The 21,654-nt window shown below is 45.3% G+C and overlaps 2 protein-coding genes across 2 annotated transcripts; one reads left to right on the forward strand and one right to left on the reverse strand.

Moving 5' to 3' along the window:
• Positions 1–2,732: 2,732 nt before the first annotated feature.
• Positions 2,733–7,914, forward strand: LOC125545225 (probable membrane-associated kinase regulator 4). The gene has a single exon (XM_048709116.1). The coding sequence runs from the start codon at positions 3,900–3,902 to the stop codon at positions 4,989–4,991; it is 1,092 nt and encodes a 363-aa protein (XP_048565073.1). The 5' UTR covers positions 2,733–3,899; the 3' UTR covers positions 4,992–7,914.
• A 12-nt stretch (positions 7,915–7,926) lies between these two features.
• Positions 7,927–11,725, reverse strand: LOC125545224 (ankyrin repeat-containing protein NPR4). The gene is made up of 4 exons (XM_048709115.1): positions 11,547–11,725; positions 10,994–11,392; positions 9,636–10,048; positions 7,927–8,930 (listed from the first exon to the last, which is right to left on the reverse strand). Exons 1-4 carry the CDS (start codon positions 11,566–11,568, stop codon positions 8,097–8,099), a joined length of 1,668 nt encoding a protein of 555 aa, XP_048565072.1. The 5' UTR covers positions 11,569–11,725; the 3' UTR covers positions 7,927–8,096.
• Positions 11,726–21,654: the final 9,929 nt, after the last annotated feature.

The following is a 21,654-nucleotide window of genomic DNA, read 5'->3' on the forward strand; positions in this document are numbered from 1 at the left end:
AAGAACGGTCAGTTCTCAGCTCGTTCGATATACGCGGATAGATTCATGGGCCTCAAGGTGTCGCCAACGGCGGCATTCACATGGGGCTCGCGGGCACCCCTTCAGTGCCGCTTTTTCGCCTGGCTTGCCTTCAAGGACCGATGCTGGACCTCGGATCGTCTAGCCCGCCGAGGACTACCTCATCAGGATACATGCCCGCTTTGCAACCAAAGGGAGGAGACCATCCAGCACCTGCTACTCGACTACGTGTTCCCAAAACAAATCTGGCATTGGTTGGGGAGGATCACGGGTAGGTCGGCTTTCGAGCCGCTCGCAGACGAGTAGTTAAGTGTGTGGTGCACCCGGCAGGACTCGACCGCTACGAGCCGGAAGTCAACAAGAGCTAAATGCCTCATGACTATGTGGTTACTTTGAAACACAAAAATGATGTCGTGTTTAACGGCACGACACCGTCCCTCTCCCAAGTAATGCAACGGATTACGGGCGAAGACAACTGTGGGCAAAGGCCGGGCTGTTAAAGCGGGATAAGGCCGGACTGGAGGTAGAAGAAGGCATGTGGGACGAGACATAGTCGGTCACAGTCAGTAGGATGATAGTGTCGGAAAATCCGACATGTAATTAAATTCTATACATATGACCTTGGGGAGTCTTCCCTCTTCTTTAATGAATAATACACACTCTCGTGCGTATTCGAGAAAAAAAACAGACCTTGTTTTTTCTTTCTTTCCTTTTGTTCCACAGTAAGTTTCAGTTCGTGATCCCCTCAAAAAATCAGTTCGTGATGTGGATTTTCCAAAGAACATCGTGCATCTGAATTATCATATTACTTGCCGCAGATCAATCACATCACGGATATATCATACGGAGTATATGGCCTCGAACGACGGGAAAAGGAAAATTAGAAAGCACGAGCGTGGAGCGCCCGTGGCCGATGCACCGCGTCTCCATGCGATCCACCGCTTTCGCAGAATCAGGAATGGCTGGCGCCTCACGTGTGAAACAGGTAGCGCGGTGGTGCATGTACCCAACAGGTTTGCCATGCACTCCGATAAAAGAAGGCCACGTGGCTGCTGCAAGTGCAACTTTGCCATAAAGATAAGCCTTCCTTTCCCCTCCTCATAAAAGAGGTTTTGTTCCATTCTCCTAAAAGAGGTTTGTTCCATTCTCCTAAAATAGGTTATCTCCCAATCAGCTAGTTGAGTCACATCGCAGAGTATGGGAACAGTACAAAGGAACCTGTGGTGGAGTGGGCGTAACCAAGTGTCCAAGTTACCCACGAACCCTTGTCCGGCTTTAGCTCGATATAGTTACAGGTACAGAGTGCTAGCTAGCTCATCATGGGATAACCTGCCTAACCATTTCTCGAACATCTAAACCAAGCCAGGATCACTGCTTATTGCCATATGTCATACGGAGCAATGATTAAGATCTGAACCTGGAGAGTTACGCGGTCAAAACTCCGCACAAACTTTCTGCCCCTGGTGATCAGAGGCCCCATAATTCATGCAAGAAAAGAACCTTTGTGCTCGCTTCCAAGTTTGGAGAAGCGGCAAAGTACACCTCGAGCTCTGAGAGGTTTCATAGAGATAGGGCCCTCCTTTCCTTCTACAGGGTAAAGAGAGGGGGGAAATTAGGCTCCCACCAGGAGATGTCCGGCAGCTGCGCTTGGCATGCGCCAATATTTTGAACTCATGCAGTTAAAGCACCCTGCAGCTTGTTAGATTACTGTAAAGGAAAAGATAACCACTGGCCTACCCTAAGCTAATCGTTTAGGGTTTATACTGTCGCCTCTCACTCGCGCGTCATGAATTCTCCGGTATAATTATGTCACGGGATGTCACTATGGCGGTAAAGTTTCAGAAAAACTATTGTCGGTAAGAGTGTGGATTTTCTTGTAGCGGTGGTGCATCGTTTCTATAATGTTTCCAGGTTCCTAAGAATGTGTAGTGGGCAGCATGAACCTTTTTCAAGTTCCAACCACCAGCAACCACGTAACACTGCTACAGGAATATCAATTGTCTTTAGACCTGCAATTCAGGGGGTTAACTGTTGCAGTTGTTAACTTTGTACGGCGATATTTTTTCATATAGATGTTCAATGTATGGTGTTAGTAGGGGTGTTAGGCACTTGATACGACACCTAACCTAGTTGGCATCCCTATCTAATCAGCTCTCTCACCTGCAAAAGAATACAGGAATAGAGATTATCATATGGTGTTAGGTTACATTAAATAATGCCAATGAGTTAGTATTGGGGGCAGATGTCATTCCCATGATACCTTTAAGCAATTTGTGGAACCTTGCTTAGTGCTCTAGCTGGTGCCAGGAGTACTAGCAGATATAAAGAAGGGTCCAGAAACATATCATAAAATACTTCTAACATGTAGCAAATGGCAACTTGACTATAATTTGTGCACAGAAATGTTTACTTTTTACCAGGCAATAATACCTCTTTGTTTGACAAAAAATTGAGGAACGTTCTTTTGCCTCAGGGTTTCTTCAGAGGCAATCTATCACCACTGATGCTAAAGATCTGCGTATAAAGAACTATAATTTGTGCACAGAAATATTTACTTTTTACCAGGCACCACTACCTCTTTGTTTGACGAAATTCGAGGTCTGTCCAGGTTCTTTTGCCTCAGGGTTTCTTCAGAGGCAAGTTATCACCACTAATGTCAAAGATCTGCATATAAGAAGTGAAAAGGTAGTGAGTAACTTTCAAATAAAGAGGTGTTTTTAGCCTAGGTCAGAAGAATGAACATGCTGATCAAGCCAGACACCTAAAACAAGATCACCTTAGAACAAGAGAACCCTAGAACCAGATAAGACAGATATTATTAATGCACCACAAAGGCCTCGATGAGCGCTAATGCACGCTCAGGGCTGCACGCCCACTAATCAATAATTACACCGGAGAGGCAAAGTTGACACTGGGGTCAAAGGAAAGGAGCTGATGCAAAGCGCAGGAGAGACGAAGACAAAGGACACATACAACATCTAGCCGCGCACGCGCAGCTTGGACAGGAAACTTAAACAAGGGGCCTGATCTCTTGCCACTGATGTCACCCTCACACTTTCATAGGTTGACATGGAGATGAAATAAACAAAGAGCGGGTTGCTCCATGTTTTCAGGGCATGCGCCCTTCCCCCTCCGAATTTAAAAACCGCAAGCTTTGGACGTGAATTGGTCAAGCATCAACAATATATTTCCGGTAGCTTGGAAGCAAATCCACGCCACAGAAACTTTGCATACTTCAACGTGTCTTGTTGAAATCATATTGTTTCACGCGGTAATTTACCTCAAGATAGAATTGTGGCCTTTGAATCTGAACACATTCCTACACTCCCTTGCTCGAAAGAATACGAAACTCCACAATAAAACCATCCCAGTTCGCATGCTAACCAAGTGGTTTGGGGCCCCTGCATATCAGCAGGCGCGATGCAGTTTGCGAGTCACTTATTGGTAAAGGTGCCACCTTGTTGGCCTAGCACTTAATGGCTACCTGGTAATCCTACACATCAAACAAACAAATAGGTTAAGTCATGGAAAGAGGAGAAACATGCAAAGGAACAGGTGAAATAACCTAATCACCTAATGCACTGCAGGGACAAATAGAGCAATAATAGAGAATGACAGTAACTAGTGCACTACAGTACTGCATTACGTGTAGCCGTGACAGGGGGGACTAGGATGCAAACAAGAGGCAGATCATAGGGGGAAAGGTGGGTCCCTCAAAAGGAGTATAAGCCAATTTACAAACCTCTTCAGCTACAGGCATTCGGCTTTAAAGCTTGATCAAGCTCCTTGCACTTCCTTCCTAAACCACAACCACCATCTCTGCCAAAACCAAACCAAACCCAGAGACCAACTCACCAGAAACACAAGGCCAGGCACCAACAATGGCAAGACATGGCCCCCAAATCCATGACCAACCACTCCAAGAAGAGGACTACATAGACATGGAGCTGAGCTCACCTGCAGCTGCAAAGGTGGTCAGCAATACAGCAAGCTTGCTTTGCTACACCACAGCCATGGCAGCCTCCCCCCAGCAGTCGAGGGAGTTTGAGTTCCACATGTCAGCTCCCGTTGACCACTGGGAGCCCATGGCATCACCAGCAGATGAGCTCTTCTACAAGGGCAAGCTGCTACCGCTCCACCTTCCACCACGCATCCAAATGGTTGAAAGGCTCCTCGAGATCGCAGCTGACAAGGGCCTCCTCTCCGCGAGCACTGCCCCGGCGACACCATACCAGTCGTGCCACGTTTCACCAGCAAATTCATGTTATGCAAGTGGTGAGCTCAATGCAGAGCAGTACTTCAGCGAGTGCGCATCCGCCAGTGTTGCTGCTGCTGAGGTGGAAGCAGCATGCGAAAAGAAGCCATGGTCCAAGAAGCTCAAGTTCATCAAGAATCTCAACCTTGGTCTCAAGCTCAAGGCATCAAAGGCTTACCTCAAGACAATATTTGCAGCTAAAGCAGGGGATCCAGATGACAAGGGTGGTGCACCAAGAGCAAATGAGTTCTCCACCGCCCAGGTCAAGAGCTGGAGGAAGAACCCATTTGGCCAGATCAGAAGCAACAGGTACACAACCTCGCCCATCAGCAACAGTGCCACACTGGGAGGGAAGCTTAAAGAAGATGAGTACGGCCATAGGAGGTCATTCTCTAGTGTTATTATCCGATATTCGTCATCAAACAAGACATCATCTGCCTCATCATCGTCATGCTCTTCGTCAAATTCATCATCCTACATCCCGAGCTCAAATGACTCTGGTTTGGGGCCAGTGCTCAGGAGGAGCAGCAGTGCCAGCTCAGAGATGGATAATCCAATCCAGGGTGCAATAGCATACTGCAAGAAGTCGCAGCAACTGGCCTCAGTGAGGAAGAGTGCAAGCGATGCAGGTTTCCGGTTCATGTCATCATCAGTGTCAAAGATAGCTGCAGAATCTGAAGATGCAGAAGACATTTTTCAGATATGCAGACAACGGTAGTATAGATGGTATAAAATTTCAACACCCTGATGATTTTGTACACATTTGTATTCTGATCATATGTTTCCTAAAGACATGCTATCCCCTTAAAAACTTGGCTATGTAACTTCTGTCTATGAATGAACAGTTTCACTATGTTCCGAGTACTAGTATTTTAGCACTTGACATGGTTGTGGAAGTACCAAAGTGCAGATAGAATCCCACCAAAAAACTAAATCTAGGCAAACCTTTCTCTGATCAGTATCCACATTACAGCTGCACATGTAGCAAGTCCATACCTGAAAAGAGATGCAACAGAAACAAGCATCTTAAGTCACATGCAATGAGCCATAGTTAACAGAAGACAGCCAATTATTTTTGGGTAAAGCTGACGCTTTTGTCCCATGCTTGGTTCTCTATCTATCTCCAAATGCACAAATCAGTTCCTGATTAAATCCTACCTGCTTTCTGTTTGTTGAACACAACACGGAAACATACTCTCAAAAGCTTGTGTGTCAAATGTGTGTCTATGATGTAACATAGGTAAGGAACTAAGCAATTTTTTTACAAGTTATTAAAGAGATTATCAGAGAAGGCAAGACGATGAACCTTTTATCATGCAACCTGACTGCAACTTGAATACTAGTACATGGCACCACACTAATGCGAGTGGCAATGGCATAAATAAAGTAACCCAAAAGACTCCAAAATTGTGTGTTAAAATGAAATCTTTTCTGGCAAGTTGCACCTTGGTATTATCAGTTAATATGATTTTGGGATTCACTCTTCTAAATGCTGATCCTTGTGCATTTAGGGGTCTGAATGCATTCTCATGGCTCTACGTCAACCTAGGAACATTTTCCATATACTACTATGTCAGGGACCTTGTTTAAGAAATACAAGTCACTGGTGACAGGCACTTAAAACATGAAAGGCAAAAGAGGAAAGGTGAAATACCTTTCTTGCTGTGACAAACAAAAAGCAGTAGTGCAATAAAATGAATGAAAAAAGAGAAGAAATGCAAAGTAAGAATTACCTACGATTACACACCGTTAAAGCTATAAATCATTAGACAAAAATAAAATAAATGGAAAAGGAGAAGAAATGCAAAGTGTGAATGATAGGAGGCAACAACTTCTTAACAGCCCTTTTGTCCTAAAAAGCTTTACTGAAGACCTGGGGGGGAGTTTATACTGGATTGGGTTTCTTCATTTGAGAAGACAATTGTGGTAAAAACTACAATAACATATCAGATATAATATCTCACAATATGCATTTAATGATTGTTGGAAAAAGAACACCGATCATCGGAATGACAGAATCTATCCCAAATCAATATAAAAGAAACACACCCAAGGGCCCGTTGTGTCGCTTAGCTTCAAAAATGAACATTGATGATGACTAAGAAATGGTCATGTGAAGACAAATAAAATTTAAACTAAGAAGGCATGTCAAGAAAAGGCAAGACAAGATTAAAGCCAAAGGTAAGCATACATACCCACCACACTGATGATGTTGAGCAGTGTTAGAACTAACAGGCATGTACCAGGGTCCATAGTTAGCCAAATGTTTGCATTGTTTATCAGGTGTACATAGTACGCACGGCATATGAAGAATATTTACGCTTTACTGCCATGCAAGGATTTAAAGTATTCTTGGATTGCCGCACTAGCATGTGCTACCAGTTTTCTAATCAGTGAGTAAAGTGATGGTAGGTTATTGTGATGAACCTTCCTCTAAAAGTAAGTACAACAAACAAAAACGAAAAAAAGTGATGAACCTGGTCTTCTATCCAACGACATGCCAAGCGTCAAACTCCACAATAATGATATATTGGGGGTTCATGTATTTGGATTCTTTTAAATGATTCGTAGTGGTCATGCCAATGTAATGCAGGGGGCAGCCAGGGTAGCACAGCGTGTCCAACTGTTCCTAACAATTACAGAAGATATATTTGTTTCCTCACATAAACAATACACTTCTGGATTAAGTAAACAAATAAACATCACTGCAGGTCGTCTTATTGGCAAGGTGAGTACACTTAACTGTTATACTACTAGATATATTACATGTTCAACGGAAGAATAGAACAACGAGGGAATAAACTAGATACTTCTGCTTGAAACTATCCATGTTCAATGAAAGACTGAAAAAGAACCACGAATCAAGAATGGCAAGTTACAGTAACTCACTTTAGATCCAAAGTGAAATAATAATTCTTAAGATCAAGGTTTCAGGACAAGATCAACAAATTACCGCTCAGCTGAGGAAGGTTTAAATTGTTACTAAACAATTTGTAGTATACGAGCAATATAAAACAAAATTATATGCGTTTAAGTCCAAAAGAATCAGCATCCTCAAAACATGAGCCGTAAAGGAACTAAAACCAACGGAGCCTGCACTCCTGCAGTCACATTGAGAAAGGTTTAATAGTTACTTAATAATTTGTTCTATAATAAAATATAAAAACAATAAAGCATCATCATAAGAAGTCCATACAAAATCAGCATCCTCAAAACATGATGCTTGATTGTGTAAAGGAACAAAAAGTATCAGAGCCTGCAGTCGCATTGCCACATGAAAGTATAAGAATGTTAACTGAGGAACAGTTCAGAATTAAGAATGAGGGGCCAGGAGCTTACTTAAGTCATGAAATGGATGTGTGCGGTTGATGACAGGTTACAAGTAGATGCATACATACCAAATAACCAAAACAGTATGTCTCGTGAGTTATGATGGCTGGAAAAATGGAACGGAAAAAAAGTGCAACTCACGTGTACAACAGATTGTGCACAGTTATGATGGCTGGAAAATGGAACAGAAAGAAGAAGTGCAACTGACTTGTACAACAGATTGTGCACAGTGGATTCTTCAACTGCATGAGCCTTAGACAATGGGCCTCCCTTTTAGGTATGCATTGTTTGTCATTACAGAAAGGAATTGTACAATCAAGGAATAATGTGAGTAATCTATTTGTTAATGCGCGCATCTGGAATTTTCATGTACATTCTCGATTCCAGATATGAGGCTGAGTTCAAACACCCTGTGTCTTACAAAGCATACACTTGATTAAGCATGTACATTCTCAATTGCAGAGGCAAGGCTGAGTTCAAACACCCTATCTCTTTACAAGGCATACACTTGATTAAGCTCAGTCTCTGAGATTTCAGTATTATCAACCCAGGAGCTTGAGCCGCTTCTTCTCGACATCTTCTCTTTTTTTCTAATCTTCCTCATGCGCTTTGATTTCACCACAAAGTACGTCATTGTTCCAAGAACACCAGTCATTGTAACACCACCTATCAAACTAACCAGTATTGCTGCCCATTGGAAATGGCGGCCTAGCACAATATAGCATGAGGCAATGAAAGAAATGGTTGTGCAAACTGATGCCAGCCACATAAGCTTGTTGATCACCTCAACAACCTTTCGCTCGGACTTTGTTTCACCCCTGACAACTGTTATTTGAACCACGACCACCGCCAATGATGTGAACAGAGCTATGGCATTAAAGATGAAGAATATCCTAAAGGAGGCAGTCTGGACAACAATCGCAACTCCATTGTTGTCATTTCCACCAGGTACAGTGAATATAGCTGCGAAAGCAACGGTAGCAAAAAGCACAGCAACAACAGTTACAGAGTTCGTTGCATTATTGATGCCTTCTCTGTGCAACTTTCTGAGTTCCTTAGCAATGCCATGCACATTTTTGTTAGTTTTTCTTGTCTGTTCGAGCTGTGTGTGGACATCTTTCTTGATCTCTGTCACTGTCTTCCGGAGCTCATCTCGAGGCTGATTTAGCTCTCTAGATCTGAGAGCGCCATGTTGAGATAAAATATCCTTAATTTCAGACGACTCCTCACAATGTGGCAACCCTTCAGCTATATCAAAAGCAGTCTTGTGATCTCTGTTCAGTGCATTGACATGGGTATCTGGTAGCCGCAAAAGAACAATAACTATCTGCAGAAAATAGGAAACAGTGAGGCCATATTAAGAACGGTAAGTCCACAATAAGTTTTGATATTTATCATGAAATATAACAGTCAGGATAAAAACATGTAATAGACGAGTGAAAATTTATGATATAAAACTGCCTTATGTAAATTAAGAAGTTACGATACAAATTATTTTGAAATATTTTCACCATACAATTAGAAAGTTAGTCATGCTCTAACCTGGTGCGCAAAGCAGCACGGCTTTTGCTAACTGCAGCCTAAGTATTTACATTTCATACTAGACACATTAGCAGCCTAAGAAATTATTTACATCGCATACGACACAATCTTATCAGCTTAGAGAATGATTTGTTTCTAATGCATTTGCTTGGATGATGTCCCTAATCAAAAGGTGTAAGTATAACAATGTAACTTATCAGAATATTTCTGCAAGATCAAATGGAAGTACATCGCTGATTTGATTCAACTTCTACTGAATGCTAATGTATCCAAGAGATAAACAATACTCCCTCCGATCCAAATTAATTGTCACAGCTCTAGTACAAAGGCGACAAATAATTTGGATCGGAGGGAGTAGTTGATTGATCATTCTAGTAAAACAAGGTGTAATCAGCAGGTAGAGTTAAAAGTTTATTTTAGACTAGTACATGTATTCTAGGTATACGGTAATCATATAGGCTATGGTATATAAATAACACAATATAAATACCTCTGCTCGCTTTTTCCTTGTTGCTACATGCAAGGCAGTGTTTCCATTTTTGTCGGGCAGCATTACAATTGCTGGATCAGCATCAACAAGTGCTCTAAGAACATCACAGTTAGTTCCTTTCACAGCCATATGCAGTGCCGTTTGACCTTTCTTATCATTTCGTCTTGCTAGCTGTGGATCTTTCTCAAGTAATGCTTTAACAATTTCCATATGTCCCTGTCGAGCAGCAAAATGTAAAGCATTTTTGCCATTATCTTTGGCCATTTCTCCCAATCCAAAATCATCTTGTTCAAGTAACAATTTGACAACTTCAGCATGTCCCCTTGTAGCTGCTGATATAAGCGGGGTAGTATTTGCAGGGCCAAATGTTTTGGCAAACATCCTATCGTGACATAACATTTCCTGCACAACAGCTGACCAAAAAAGTACCTAGTTAGGAAAACAAAATTGCTTCCTACATAACTAATGGGCAATATAAACATACAATGAATAATACAGGAGTCAGAATATGTTAATAAGCTATCCTAACTTATCCTAGATCAAATGAAGTACTGATTACCCCAGTTTCACCATTACCATTATATTGTTTGCCAAAAAACAACATTACCATAATAAAATTAGAAAGTGATGGCTGATTGTTCAATTGGAAGCAAGCTATCCAGGATATGCAGAACACATCAAAGGCACAGAAATTTGATGTGAATCTACAATTATAGGTGTTTGCAGGCATCACGCAATGCATGCGAAATATCCAGATCAAGCACCAATCATCTTCAAGTAATCATATCTTAAAAGGTTTTTCCTATTTTGCACACCAGTTTACCCAATTAGCGCAGTCTTTGAAGTGTAACAGCACAATCTCTTATAAACAAACTTGCACTGAGGTCAGAAGCAAGAGAACAGATTTGAACACCTAATAGGCTAATATTCCTTTGAAGAAAATGAAGAAACCAATCAGCAAAGACCTCTACAGGCTCAAACACTGAGTGGCCGCATATTTTCTGTAATTTGTATCCTAATTAATTGCAACCTACTCACTTGAGTGTAGTATGGGGCAATGCAAAATATCTGACTCACTACAAGTTAGTGCTATGCTATGTGTGTAATCATGTTAAAATGTTTTTCCCCAAACAGCAGGTAATCGCAAAAGAAGCTATACCAAGCTTCGTATTGCACTTCACAACTATACTGGTACATACACTTTTGCACACACATTTCTAGATACTGGAGCAAACATAGCGCTAGTACCAAGTACGCAGTCGCTACAAACCCAGCAAACAAAAAATCGCAGCTCAAGGCTCCGCAATTTACCAGAGGGATACACAATCTGCAGCAAAGAGGTGAAGATGGAACCTCACCATGATGCCCTTCTCTGGCCGCGACGTGCAGCGCGTCATACCCCGACCTGTTTTTCGCGGCGACGCCCTGGGAGTCCAGATGCCGGAGCAGCTCCACCACCACCTCCAGGTGCCCCTTCTCCGCGGCGGCCAGGAGCGGCGTCTCCCCGGCCTCGTTGGCCTCCGCGGCCACGGCGCGGCGCACGGCCTCCAGCTGCTCCCCTCCCTCCCCGACCGCCACGACCACCGCGGCCTCGTCCAGCGCGCGGCGCAGCACCGCGGCGTCCCCGGCCCGCGCCGCCACGTGCAGGTCGGTGTCGTTGTGGCGGCCCGTCACCTGCCGCACGTACCGGCCCCGCTTCCCGCTCAGCGACACCGACATCGCCTTTCCACCGCTCGTGCCCGCGCCGCTGCCGCCCTCTGCGCCCAAACACCAAACGGCCAAATCAAATCAGTACAGTACAGCGAAGCCTCATGGCCCTAGGAACCCCAATTCCGCTCCTGCGGTGCCAAACAAACAAAAAATGCATCCGAATTCCGAGCACGACCGCCAGTGCAGAGCCCTGCTGCTCACCTTCGCGGATCTCGGGCAACATCGCGGGAGTGCGGTCGCGCGCTAGGGTTCGCGAGGCGGGGCTCGGGCGGAGAGCGCCTTAAAAGGAGCACGTGAGACCTCGGCGGCGCGGAGGAAGGGGTGAGGAAGGAGGGGTGGGGGAGGACGAGGAGGAGACGGCAACGACTCCCTTGTTGGGGAGCTTTTTGGCGGAGAGAGAGGGAGGTTTTTGTTGGGGTTCGGCCGAGCGGGGCGGGACCGCGGGAGCGGACTGGAAAAGCCGTGGTGGGGCCCGCGGACCAGTGACCAGGAAGCGGTGCAGTGGTACAGGGCGAAGCTGCCGGGCAGCTTCCCTCTGCGTGGGGCGTCCATGTCGCGCGCATGAGTCCAAGAGGAAGGGGAGAATGGGAGTGGGGAAGACTCGTGCGTCATCCACGAAGACCGACTAGCATTGGGCACGTTTCGTTTTTGTATTCTGTCAGAACTTCTGATTGGGGATGGTGTGGGCTGATGGGCGAGGATTAGTGGGCGACGGAGTCACTGACAGGTGGGCTGTGCTGCTCTGTCAGTGGCTTTTAGCATGTGCGTCCACTGAACCGGACTGTGGCACTTGCGGGAGGATGCGCACGCTTTTGATGCCCTTTTGGCTCTCCGTGGGATGTTCGTTGTCCGGATGTGTGCTGGTGACATGGAAGGAGATAGGGAAGGTGGACGAGAAGAACGACCCGCAAACCAGCAGCAGGAATAGAGTGGCAGGTCCCGTCATTTTTATTTTCCACATGACAACGAAACAAAGTGCCCGTAATAAAAGGGACCCAGTGGTCTTGAATCTTGATGCTACGGCTTGTGAACGAGCGTCGGATCACCTTATTTTTTCTCGGGGAAAAAAGATGATCCATGTTATTTTCAGTGTAGATGATTTTCTGCTCAGATGAGAAAGGCCGGCGGCCGGGCAAAACCTTAGCCGCTGCCCGTCTCTCCATTTTCCACCCACCTTGTCGTTGTTGCACAAAGCCGCTCGTCTGGCAGATGATGCTAAGGAAATAGGCAATTTTTTTATTAATTTAACCCACAAGTAAATCACTAGCATGGCATGATAAAAATAATCGCATACTGATATTCAATCATGCAAGCACATACTACGTTAATTACAGACAGATCTACGTATAACGTTAGCATGGCTAAAACAAAAAACAGAAGGAGCGGGATAAACAAGTTATACCCTCTAGTAGGCCATGCAGAGGCCGCCACGGCGGTGGCGGTAGCAGCGGTATCCTCGGCGGCCTTCTTGTCGGCCTCAAGCTTCTCGGTGGCGGCACGTTCGGCGTCGGTGGACATAGTGATGATGAGGACGACGCAGACGTAGAGGAAGTAGACGAACATCGAGCAGTCGCGTAGTCGCTTCCCAAAAATCTATTTGTCCCTCTCCCGTACAGGAACCGGAGGGACGGGGTTTCAGAGACCTGCTATCCCGTCGACCGTGTACGCAGCCGACGGGATGGAGTCACCAGCGGCAGCAGCAGCAAAGGGACGACGGTGGGCAGTGCGCGTGAGCAGATGTGATCTGTTCGTGGCGGCTAGGGTTGGGAGACACCGCACACTTATATAGGCGCAGCCGCATGGAGAGACGTAGGCTCGACCCACGTCCGAGTCCATGACAGTCCACGATCCGACGTCTCAGATCGTGGCCCAGCTGTCAGAAACTCTCCGTTAGTGACTGGCAAAAATATGCGCGTAGGTGTGAGCTCGGCTCGGCTTAAACCCGCAGCGCGGCGCGTCGTGATGAGGCGTGGCGAGGCGGGCGGCGGAGAAGGAGCACGCGAGGGCCTCTTCTATTCTCAAACTCCAATAGCATGTGGAAGACAATCTTTATAAAGAGGTCCAACTCCTTCTCCACTAGCGGTGTGGGACTAAACTTCCCACCACACCTAGTGCCAATAAACCCACATGTGCCCTTAGAGAATTTTCAGAAATTGCTATATGAGCCTAAAGCCCATCCCAAATTTCAGCAATCCCCCACCAAATCTCGAGGGCCCTTGCGTCCTTTGTTCCAATTGTTGTTTCAATATACCAGTGTTTCAGTGAAGACCTGTTAAGGTTGAGATTCACCTAGGGCAAATAGCTACACTCGTTCACAACTGAACAATGGACTATGTCTTGAATTGTCAGTTTGGCGTAAAGAAGCTTCACCACATGTCTTACTAGTACTGGGATGCCGAAGGCTGACCCCTCGGGTGGAGCATATGAGTCACACTCCTGGCCTATTCATGAGCTTACTAGAGATCACCCCAATTTCATAGACCGTGACCAGCAGTCGGGCTCACATAGGTGTGTTCCTCCAAAGATCGCTATGTAAGGTAGCATCTTGCTTGCATAAGCTTCGGAACACATTAAGACGATAGTCATCCTACCATACAGTATTGAGAGTATTGCATCTCCAACAGAGTGGGTTAGTATAGTTACTCTCCTCAGTTCACCACTGGCTTTTTTCCCAGGTCCTACTTCACGGGATCTCCGATCACATAGATTGGGTTACCACCATGGCAACTCATGTGGGTCTCATACCAATCTCCCTCGATGCATTATCTATCACAACACGTGATAGCCCTTTCGTAAAGGGATTTGCCAGATTCTTAGCCGTATGGACATAGTCCAACGCTATCACTCCAGAGTTTCTTAATTTTCTGACGGCTTTTAATCTCATTCTTATGTGTTTGTTGGACTTCATGTTGTCCTTTGAACTCTTCACCTTGGTGATGACAGTCTGATTGTCGCAGTTCATAACAATAGCCGGAGCCGGTTTATCAACCAATGGCAAGTCCATCAAAAGATCTCGAAGCCATCCCGCTTCCACACTAGATGTGTTTAATGCTGTTAATTCTACTTCCATTGTCGATCTCCTTAAGATCATTTGCTTGCAAGACTTCCAGGAAACAGCGCCACCTCCAAGAGTAAACATATACACAGTTGTGGCCTTCATCTCATCAGCATCAGAGATCCAATTTGCATCACTATACCCTTCAAGTACCGACGGGTCTCCGGTATAGTGAAGACCATAGTTCATAGTACCTTTCAGATAGCGCATAACTCTTTCAACAGCATGCCAATGTACATCACCCGGTTTGGAAACAAACCAGCTCAGTTTGCTCATAGCAAACACGATGCCAGGCCTCGTTGCGCTCGCTAGGTACATCAGTGAACCAATGATTTGAGAGTATCTCAATTGATCTTTAGCCATGCCTTTGGACTTTCGAATCAACACACTAGGATCATATGGTGTTTGAGATGGTGTACAGTCTGAATATCCAAAACGACTCAACACCTTCTCAACATAGTGGGATTGCAGAAGTGTGATCCCACCCTCATTATCTCTCAGTAGCTTGATGTTCAAGATAACATCAGCCACACCAAGGTCTTTCATCTCAAAGTTCTGAGATAGAAATGATTTGACCTCCTCAATGACTTTGAGTTTTGTTCCGAATATCAGTATGTCATCAACATACAAGCACGGTATAACTCCTTCACCCCCACCATGGCGATAATATACACATTTGTCAGCCTCATTAACAACGAAACCAACAGATGTCAGAGTTGTATTGAACTTATCATGCCATTGCTTAGGTGCTTGCTTTAGGCCATATAAAGATTTCATCAACCTACACACCTTTCTTTCCTGACCATCTATCACAAAGCCATCTGGCTGTTGCATGTAGATTTCCTCATGTAGCTCTCCATTCAGAAAAGTCGTCTTAACATCCATCTGGTGGACGAGAAGACCATGCGAGGCCGCCAACGAGAGTAATACTCGAATGGTGTTCAGTCTAGCCATAGGTGAATAAGTATCAAAGAAATCTTCCTCTTCTTTCTGGTCATAGCCCTTGGCCACAAGCCTAGCCTTGTACTTTTCAATCGTACCATCGGGCCTAAGCTTCTTTTTGAACACCCACTTACATCCCAGTGGTTTGCAACCATAGTGACGGTTAGTGATCTCCCATGTCCCGTTAGCCATGATGGAATCCATCTCGCTACGGACCGCATCCTTCCAGTAGTCAGCTTCGGGAGAAGCATATGCATACGCTTCTGAAATAGAAGTGGGAGTATCATCCACGAGGTACACTAAGAAATCATCACCAAAGGTCTTTCCAGTCCTTTGTCTCTTGCCCCTACCAAGGGTTTCCTCGTCATCCTCCTCAGGATTTTCATCATGTGTTCGTTCATAATATTCTATAGGAATGGCAGGCTCAGGAGTCTCATCAGATTCCTGCCTAGACGTGCTTTGCATATCTCTCATAGCTAGGAAAAACATCCTCAAAGAATGTAGCATCCTTAGACTCCATAATTGTACCGACCTTCTGGTCAGGTACCTCAGATTTCACTACTAGAAATCTATAGCCAACACTGTTCTTAGCATATCTCAAATTAACGCAGTCCACAGTCTTGGGTCCAAGCTTACACTTTTTGGGGATCGGCACATTGACTTTCGCCAAACAGCCCCAAGTCCGCAAGTACGAGAGTGTTGTCCTTCTCTTCGCCCATTTCTCATAGGGAGTGATCTCATTATCCTTTGTCGGAACTTTATTCGGGACATGACATGCCGTCAATATAGCCTCCCCCCCACCATGCCTTGGATAAACCCGCTGTATCTAACATGGCTTTAACCAAATCAGTTAGAGTACGGTTTTTCTGCTCGACAACCCCATTTGACTGGGGTGAATAGGGAGGCATCCTCTCATGAATAATTTCGTGTTCCACACAAAAAGAATCAAACTCACTCGAGAAGTACTCTCCACCACGATCTGATCGGACTCGTTTAATTTTCTTTTCAAGTTGATTCTCAACTTCTGCCTTATAGATTTTAAAGTAGTGTAGAGCCTCATCTTTAGTATTTAACAGATACACATAGCAATATCTAGTGGAATCATCTATCAATGTCATGAAGTATTTCTTTCCACCTTTAGTCAACACACCATTCATCTCACAAAGATCAGAATGTATGAGTTCTAATGGTGCTAAGTGTCTCTCCTCTGCGGCCTTGTGAGGCCTGCGAGGTTTCTTAGCTTGCACACATGAAAGGCACTTAGAACCTTTGGCTAAAGTGAAACTCGGGATTAAATCCATCTTAGCTAGCCGCGTCATAACACCGAAACTAATATGACAAAGACGTGAATGCCAAACTTCGGATTCATTAACATTCAAATGAATATGGTTCACGACTTTATTACAAAAATCTGCGAGGGAAAGGCGGAACATCCCTCCGTTCTCATAACCTTTTCCAACAAATAGTCCATATTTAGTAACAACTAATTTATTAGACTCGAAGACCAAGTTAAACCCTTCTCTACATAGAAGGGAGCCACTAACGAGGTTCTTCTTGATGGCGGGGACATCCTGCACGTTCTTCAGTTGCACGATCCTTCCCGAAGTAAACTTTAGATCGACCATGTCAACACCATGAACAGAAGCACTCGCGCCATTCCCCGTCAATACGGACCCGTGGCATGTGACCTGGTAAGAAGAAAACAATGAAATGTCAGCACACACATGAACACCTGCACCTGTGTCAACCCACCAATCGGTGGGCTGAAACACTGAAAAAACAGTAAATATATTACCATACCCAGATGCACCATTCTCATTTTTGCCCACAATCATGTTGACATACTTGGAGTCCTGTCCTGGCTTCTTGTACTTGTTTGGGCACTTGTTGACCCAATGTTCAACCGAACCACAAGTAAAGCAGCCCTCATCCTTCTTGTTCTTCTTGAAGGTCTTCTTTCCTTTCTTCTTAAAGTCGGTATTCTGTTGGACACCATTCTTTCCCTTGGGCTTGTGGGAGTTGAAGTTCCTCTAGTTCACCATGTTGGCGACAGAAGTCCCTTCGGCCCCTTTTCCGTGCAAGTCCTTTGCCCTCGAATTCTGCTCAACACTCAGATGGCCAATGACATCCTCCACAGAGAATTCACACCTTTGATGTTTCAGAGTGGTGGCAAAGTTCCTCCAGAAATTAAGGAGCTTAGCGATTATGCAGCCCGCGACAAACTTGCCTGGTAACTCGCACTTAAGAAGCTCAAGCTCCTTGATGATGCATATTATCTCATGAGCCTGCTCTAGTACAGGACGGTTTTCAACAATCTTGTAATCGTGGAACTACTCTATAATATACATTTCGCTCCCAGCATCGGTGGCCCCGAACTTAGATTCGAGCGCCTCCCACAAGTCCTTGGCAACACGCATATGTAAATATGCATCGACCAACTTATCTCCGATCACACTAAGAACTGGTCCTAGGAACACAATGGTGGCTTCCTTGAATGCCTTCTCCTGTTCAGGAGCAATCGTTCCTGAAGGAACACCGGTGACCCAAAACACGTTCATAGCCGTGAGCCATAAGGTGGTCTTTGTCTGCCAACGCTTAAAATATGTACCGGTAAACTTATCCAGTTTTAGTGCTGCGGCAAAGCCACTCGCCAAAAAATTCCTACACATAATAGGTTTTTGGATTGCTGAGTAAATAGGCAATTTTTTGATTAATTTAACCCACGAGTAAATCACTAGCATGGCATTGACAAAAATAATCGCATACTGATATTCAATCATGCAGGCACATACTACGCTAATTGCAGACAGATCTACGTATAATGCTAGCATGGCTAAAACAGAAAATAGAAGGAGCGGGATAAACGAGTTATACCCTCCAGTAGGCCATGCAGAGGCCGCCGCGGCGGTGGCGGCAGCAGCGGTGTCCTCGGCGGCCTTCTTGTCGTCCTCGAGCTTCTCGGCGGTGGCACGTTCGGCATCGGTGGACATGGTGATGATGAGGGCGACGCAGACGTAGAGGAAGTAGATGAACAACGAGCAGTCGCATAGTCGCTTCCCAAAAACCTATTCGTCCATCTCCCGTAAAGGAACCGGAGGGGCGGGGTTTCGGAGACCTGTTCCCCCGTCGATCGTGTACACGGCGGACGTGATGGAGTCACCGCCGGCAGCAGCAGTAAAGGAACGACGGTGGGCAGTGCGCGTGAGCAGATGTGATCTATTCCTGGTGGCTAGGGTTGGGAAACACCGCACACTTATATAGGCGCAGCCGCGTGGAGAGACGTGGGCTCGACCCATGTTCGATTTCGTGACAGCCCACGATCCTGTTGGGGAATGCAGTATTTCAAAAATTTCCTATGATCACGCAAGATCTATCTAGGAGATGCATAGCAACGAGAGGGGAGAGTGTGTCTACGTACCCTCGTAGACCGAAAGCGGAAGCGTTTAGTAATGCGGTTGATGTAGTCGAACGTCTTCGCGATCCAACCGATCAAGTACCAAATGCACGACACCTCCGCGATCTGCACACGTTCATCTCGATGACGACCCAGCTGAGGCCGAGGGTGAGTTTTGTCAGCACGACGACGTGTTGACGGTGATGATGAAGTTACCGACGCAGGGCTTCGCCTAAGCACCACGACAATATGACCGAGGTGTAAAACTGTGGAGGGGGCACCGCACACGGCTAAAGATCAACTTGTGTGTCTATGGGGTGCCCCCTCCCCCGTATATAAAGGAGGGGAGGAGGAGGCCGGCCGGCCACAAGGGGCACATCCCAGGGGGGATCCTACTCCAAGTAGGAATCGCCCCCCTTCCTAGTCCAAGTATGAGAAGAAGGAAGGAGAGGGAGAGGGAAAGAGGGGCCGCGCCCCCTCCCCTAGTCCTATTCGGACTCCCCTTGGGGGGCCGCCACCTCCTCGCTGCTGCCCTCCCTCTCCCCTAAGGCCCACGAAGGCCCATTACTTCCCCGAGGGGTTCCGGTAACCCTTCCAGCACTCCGGTTTTATCTGAAACCATCCGAAACACTTCCGGTGTCCGAATAACATGGTCCAATATATCAATCTTTATGTCTCGACCATTTAGAGACTCCTCGTCATGTTCGTGATCTCATCCGGGATTCCGAACAACCTTTGGTACATCAAATCACATAACTCATAATACAAATCGTCATCAAACATTAAGCGTGCGGACCCTACGGGTTCGAGAACTATGTAGACATGACCGAGACACATCCCCGGTCAATAACCAATAGCGGAAACTGGATGCTCATATTGGTTCCTACATATTCTACGAAGATCTTTATCGGTCAAACTGCATAACAACATACGTTGTTCCCTTTGTCATCGGTATGTTACTTGCCCGAGATTCGATCATCGGTATCATCATACCTAATTCAATCTTGTCACCGGCAAGTCTCTTTACTCGTTCCGTAATGCATCATCCCGCAACTAACTCACTAGTCACATTGCTTGCAAGGCTTATAGTGATGTGCATTACCGAGAGGCCCAGAGATACCTCTCCGACAATCGGAGTGACAAATCCTAATCTCGATCTATGCCAACTCAACAAACACCATCGAAGACACCTGTAGAGCATCTTTATAAACACCCAGTTACGTTGTGATGTTTGATAGCACACTAAGTGTTCCTCCGGTATTCGGGAGTTGCATAATCTCATAGTCATAGGAACATGTATAAGTCATGAAGAAAGCAATAGCAATAAACTAAATGATCATAGTGCTAAGCTAACGGATGGGTCTAGTCCATCACATCATTCTCTAATGATGTGATCCCCGATACGTCCATTTTGCATCATGCTTTCATATCAATATTTATTGCATTATGGGCTGTTATTACACATTATATCACAATACTTATGCCTATTCTATCTCATTTTACAAGGTTTACATGAAGAGGGGGAATGTCGGCAGCTGGAATTCTGGGCTGGAAAAGGAGCAAATATTTGAGACCTATTCTGCACAACTCCAAAAGTCCTGAAACTTCACGGGAGAATGTTTCAGAATATATAAAAAATATTGGGCGAAAGAAGTACCAGAGGGGGGGGGGCACCCACCGTCCACGAGGGTGGGGGCGCGCCCTACCCCCCTGGGCGCGCCCCCTACCTCGTGGGCCCCCTCTTGGCCCTCTGATGCCCATATTTGGCTATATGGAGTCTTTCATCGAGAAAAAAATCATAAGCTAGCTCACGAGACAAAACTCCGTCGACACGAGGCGGAACCTTGGCGGAACCAATCTAGGGCTCCGGTGGAGCTGTTCTGTCGGGGAAAATTCCCTCCGGGAGGGGGAAATCATCATCATCGTCATCACCAACGATCCTCTCATCGGGAGGGGGTCAATCTCCATCAACATCTTCACCAGCACCATCTCATATCAAACCCTAGTTCATCTCTTGTATCCAATCTTTGTATCAAAACCTCAGATTGGTACCTGTGGGTTGCTAGTAGTGTTGATTACTCCTTGTAGTTTGATGCTAGTTGGTTTACTTGGTGGAAGATCATATGTTCAGATCCATTATGCATATTAATACCCCTCTGATTATGAACATGAATATGCTTTGTGAGTAGTTACGTTTTTTCCTAAGGACATGGGAGATGTCTTGCTATAAGTAGTCATGTGAATTTGGTATTCGTTCGATATTTTGATGAGATATATGTTGTCATCCCTCTAGTGGTGTCATGTGAACGTCGACTACATGACACTTAACCATTGTTTGGGCCTAGAGAGAGGCATTGAGAAGTAATACGTAGATGATGGGTTGCTAGAGTGACAGAAGCTTAAACCCTAGTTTACAAGTTGCTTCGTAAGGGGCTGATTCGGATCCATATGTTTCATGCTATGGTTAGGTTTACCTTAATAATTCTGTTGTAGTTGTGGATGCTTGTAATAGGGGTTAATCATAAGTGGGATGCTTGTCCAAGTAAGGACAGTACTCAAGCACCGGTCCACCCACATATCAGATTATCAAAGTACCGAACGCGAATCATATGAACATGATGAAAACTAGCTTGACGATAATTCCCATGTGTCCTCGGAAGCTCTTTCCTTTATATAAGAGTTTGTCCAGGCTTGTCCTTCGCTACAAAAAGGATTGGGCCATCTTGTTGCACCTTATTTACTTTTATTACTTGTTACTCGTTACAGATTACCTTATCACAAAACTATCTGTTACCGATAATTCCAGTGCTTGCAGAGAATACCTTGCTGAAAACCGCTTATCATTTCCTTCTGCTCCTCATTGGGTTCGACACTCTTACTTATCGAAAAGGCTATGATAGATCCCCTACACTTGTAGG

Source organism: Triticum urartu, chromosome 3, assembly GCF_003073215.2.
Source record: "Triticum urartu cultivar G1812 chromosome 3, Tu2.1, whole genome shotgun sequence".
Classification (NCBI taxonomy): Eukaryota; Viridiplantae; Streptophyta; class Magnoliopsida; order Poales; family Poaceae; genus Triticum; species Triticum urartu.

Coding starts and splice junctions, on each gene's coding strand:
- LOC125545225 (XM_048709116.1), top strand. CDS start 3,900: ATGGCAAGACATGGCCCCCAAATCCATGACCAACCACTCCAAGAAGAG.
- LOC125545224 (XM_048709115.1), bottom strand. CDS start 11,568: ATGTTGCCCGAGATCCGCGAAG. Junction 11,393..11,546: donor GTTGCCCGAGATCCGCGAAG/GTGAGCAGCAGG, acceptor GTTTGGGCGCAG/AGGGCGGCAGCGGCGCGGGC. Junction 8,931..9,635: donor CAAGGAAAAAGCGAGCAGAG/GTATTTATATTG, acceptor TATTTTCTGCAG/ATAGTTATTGTTCTTTTGCG.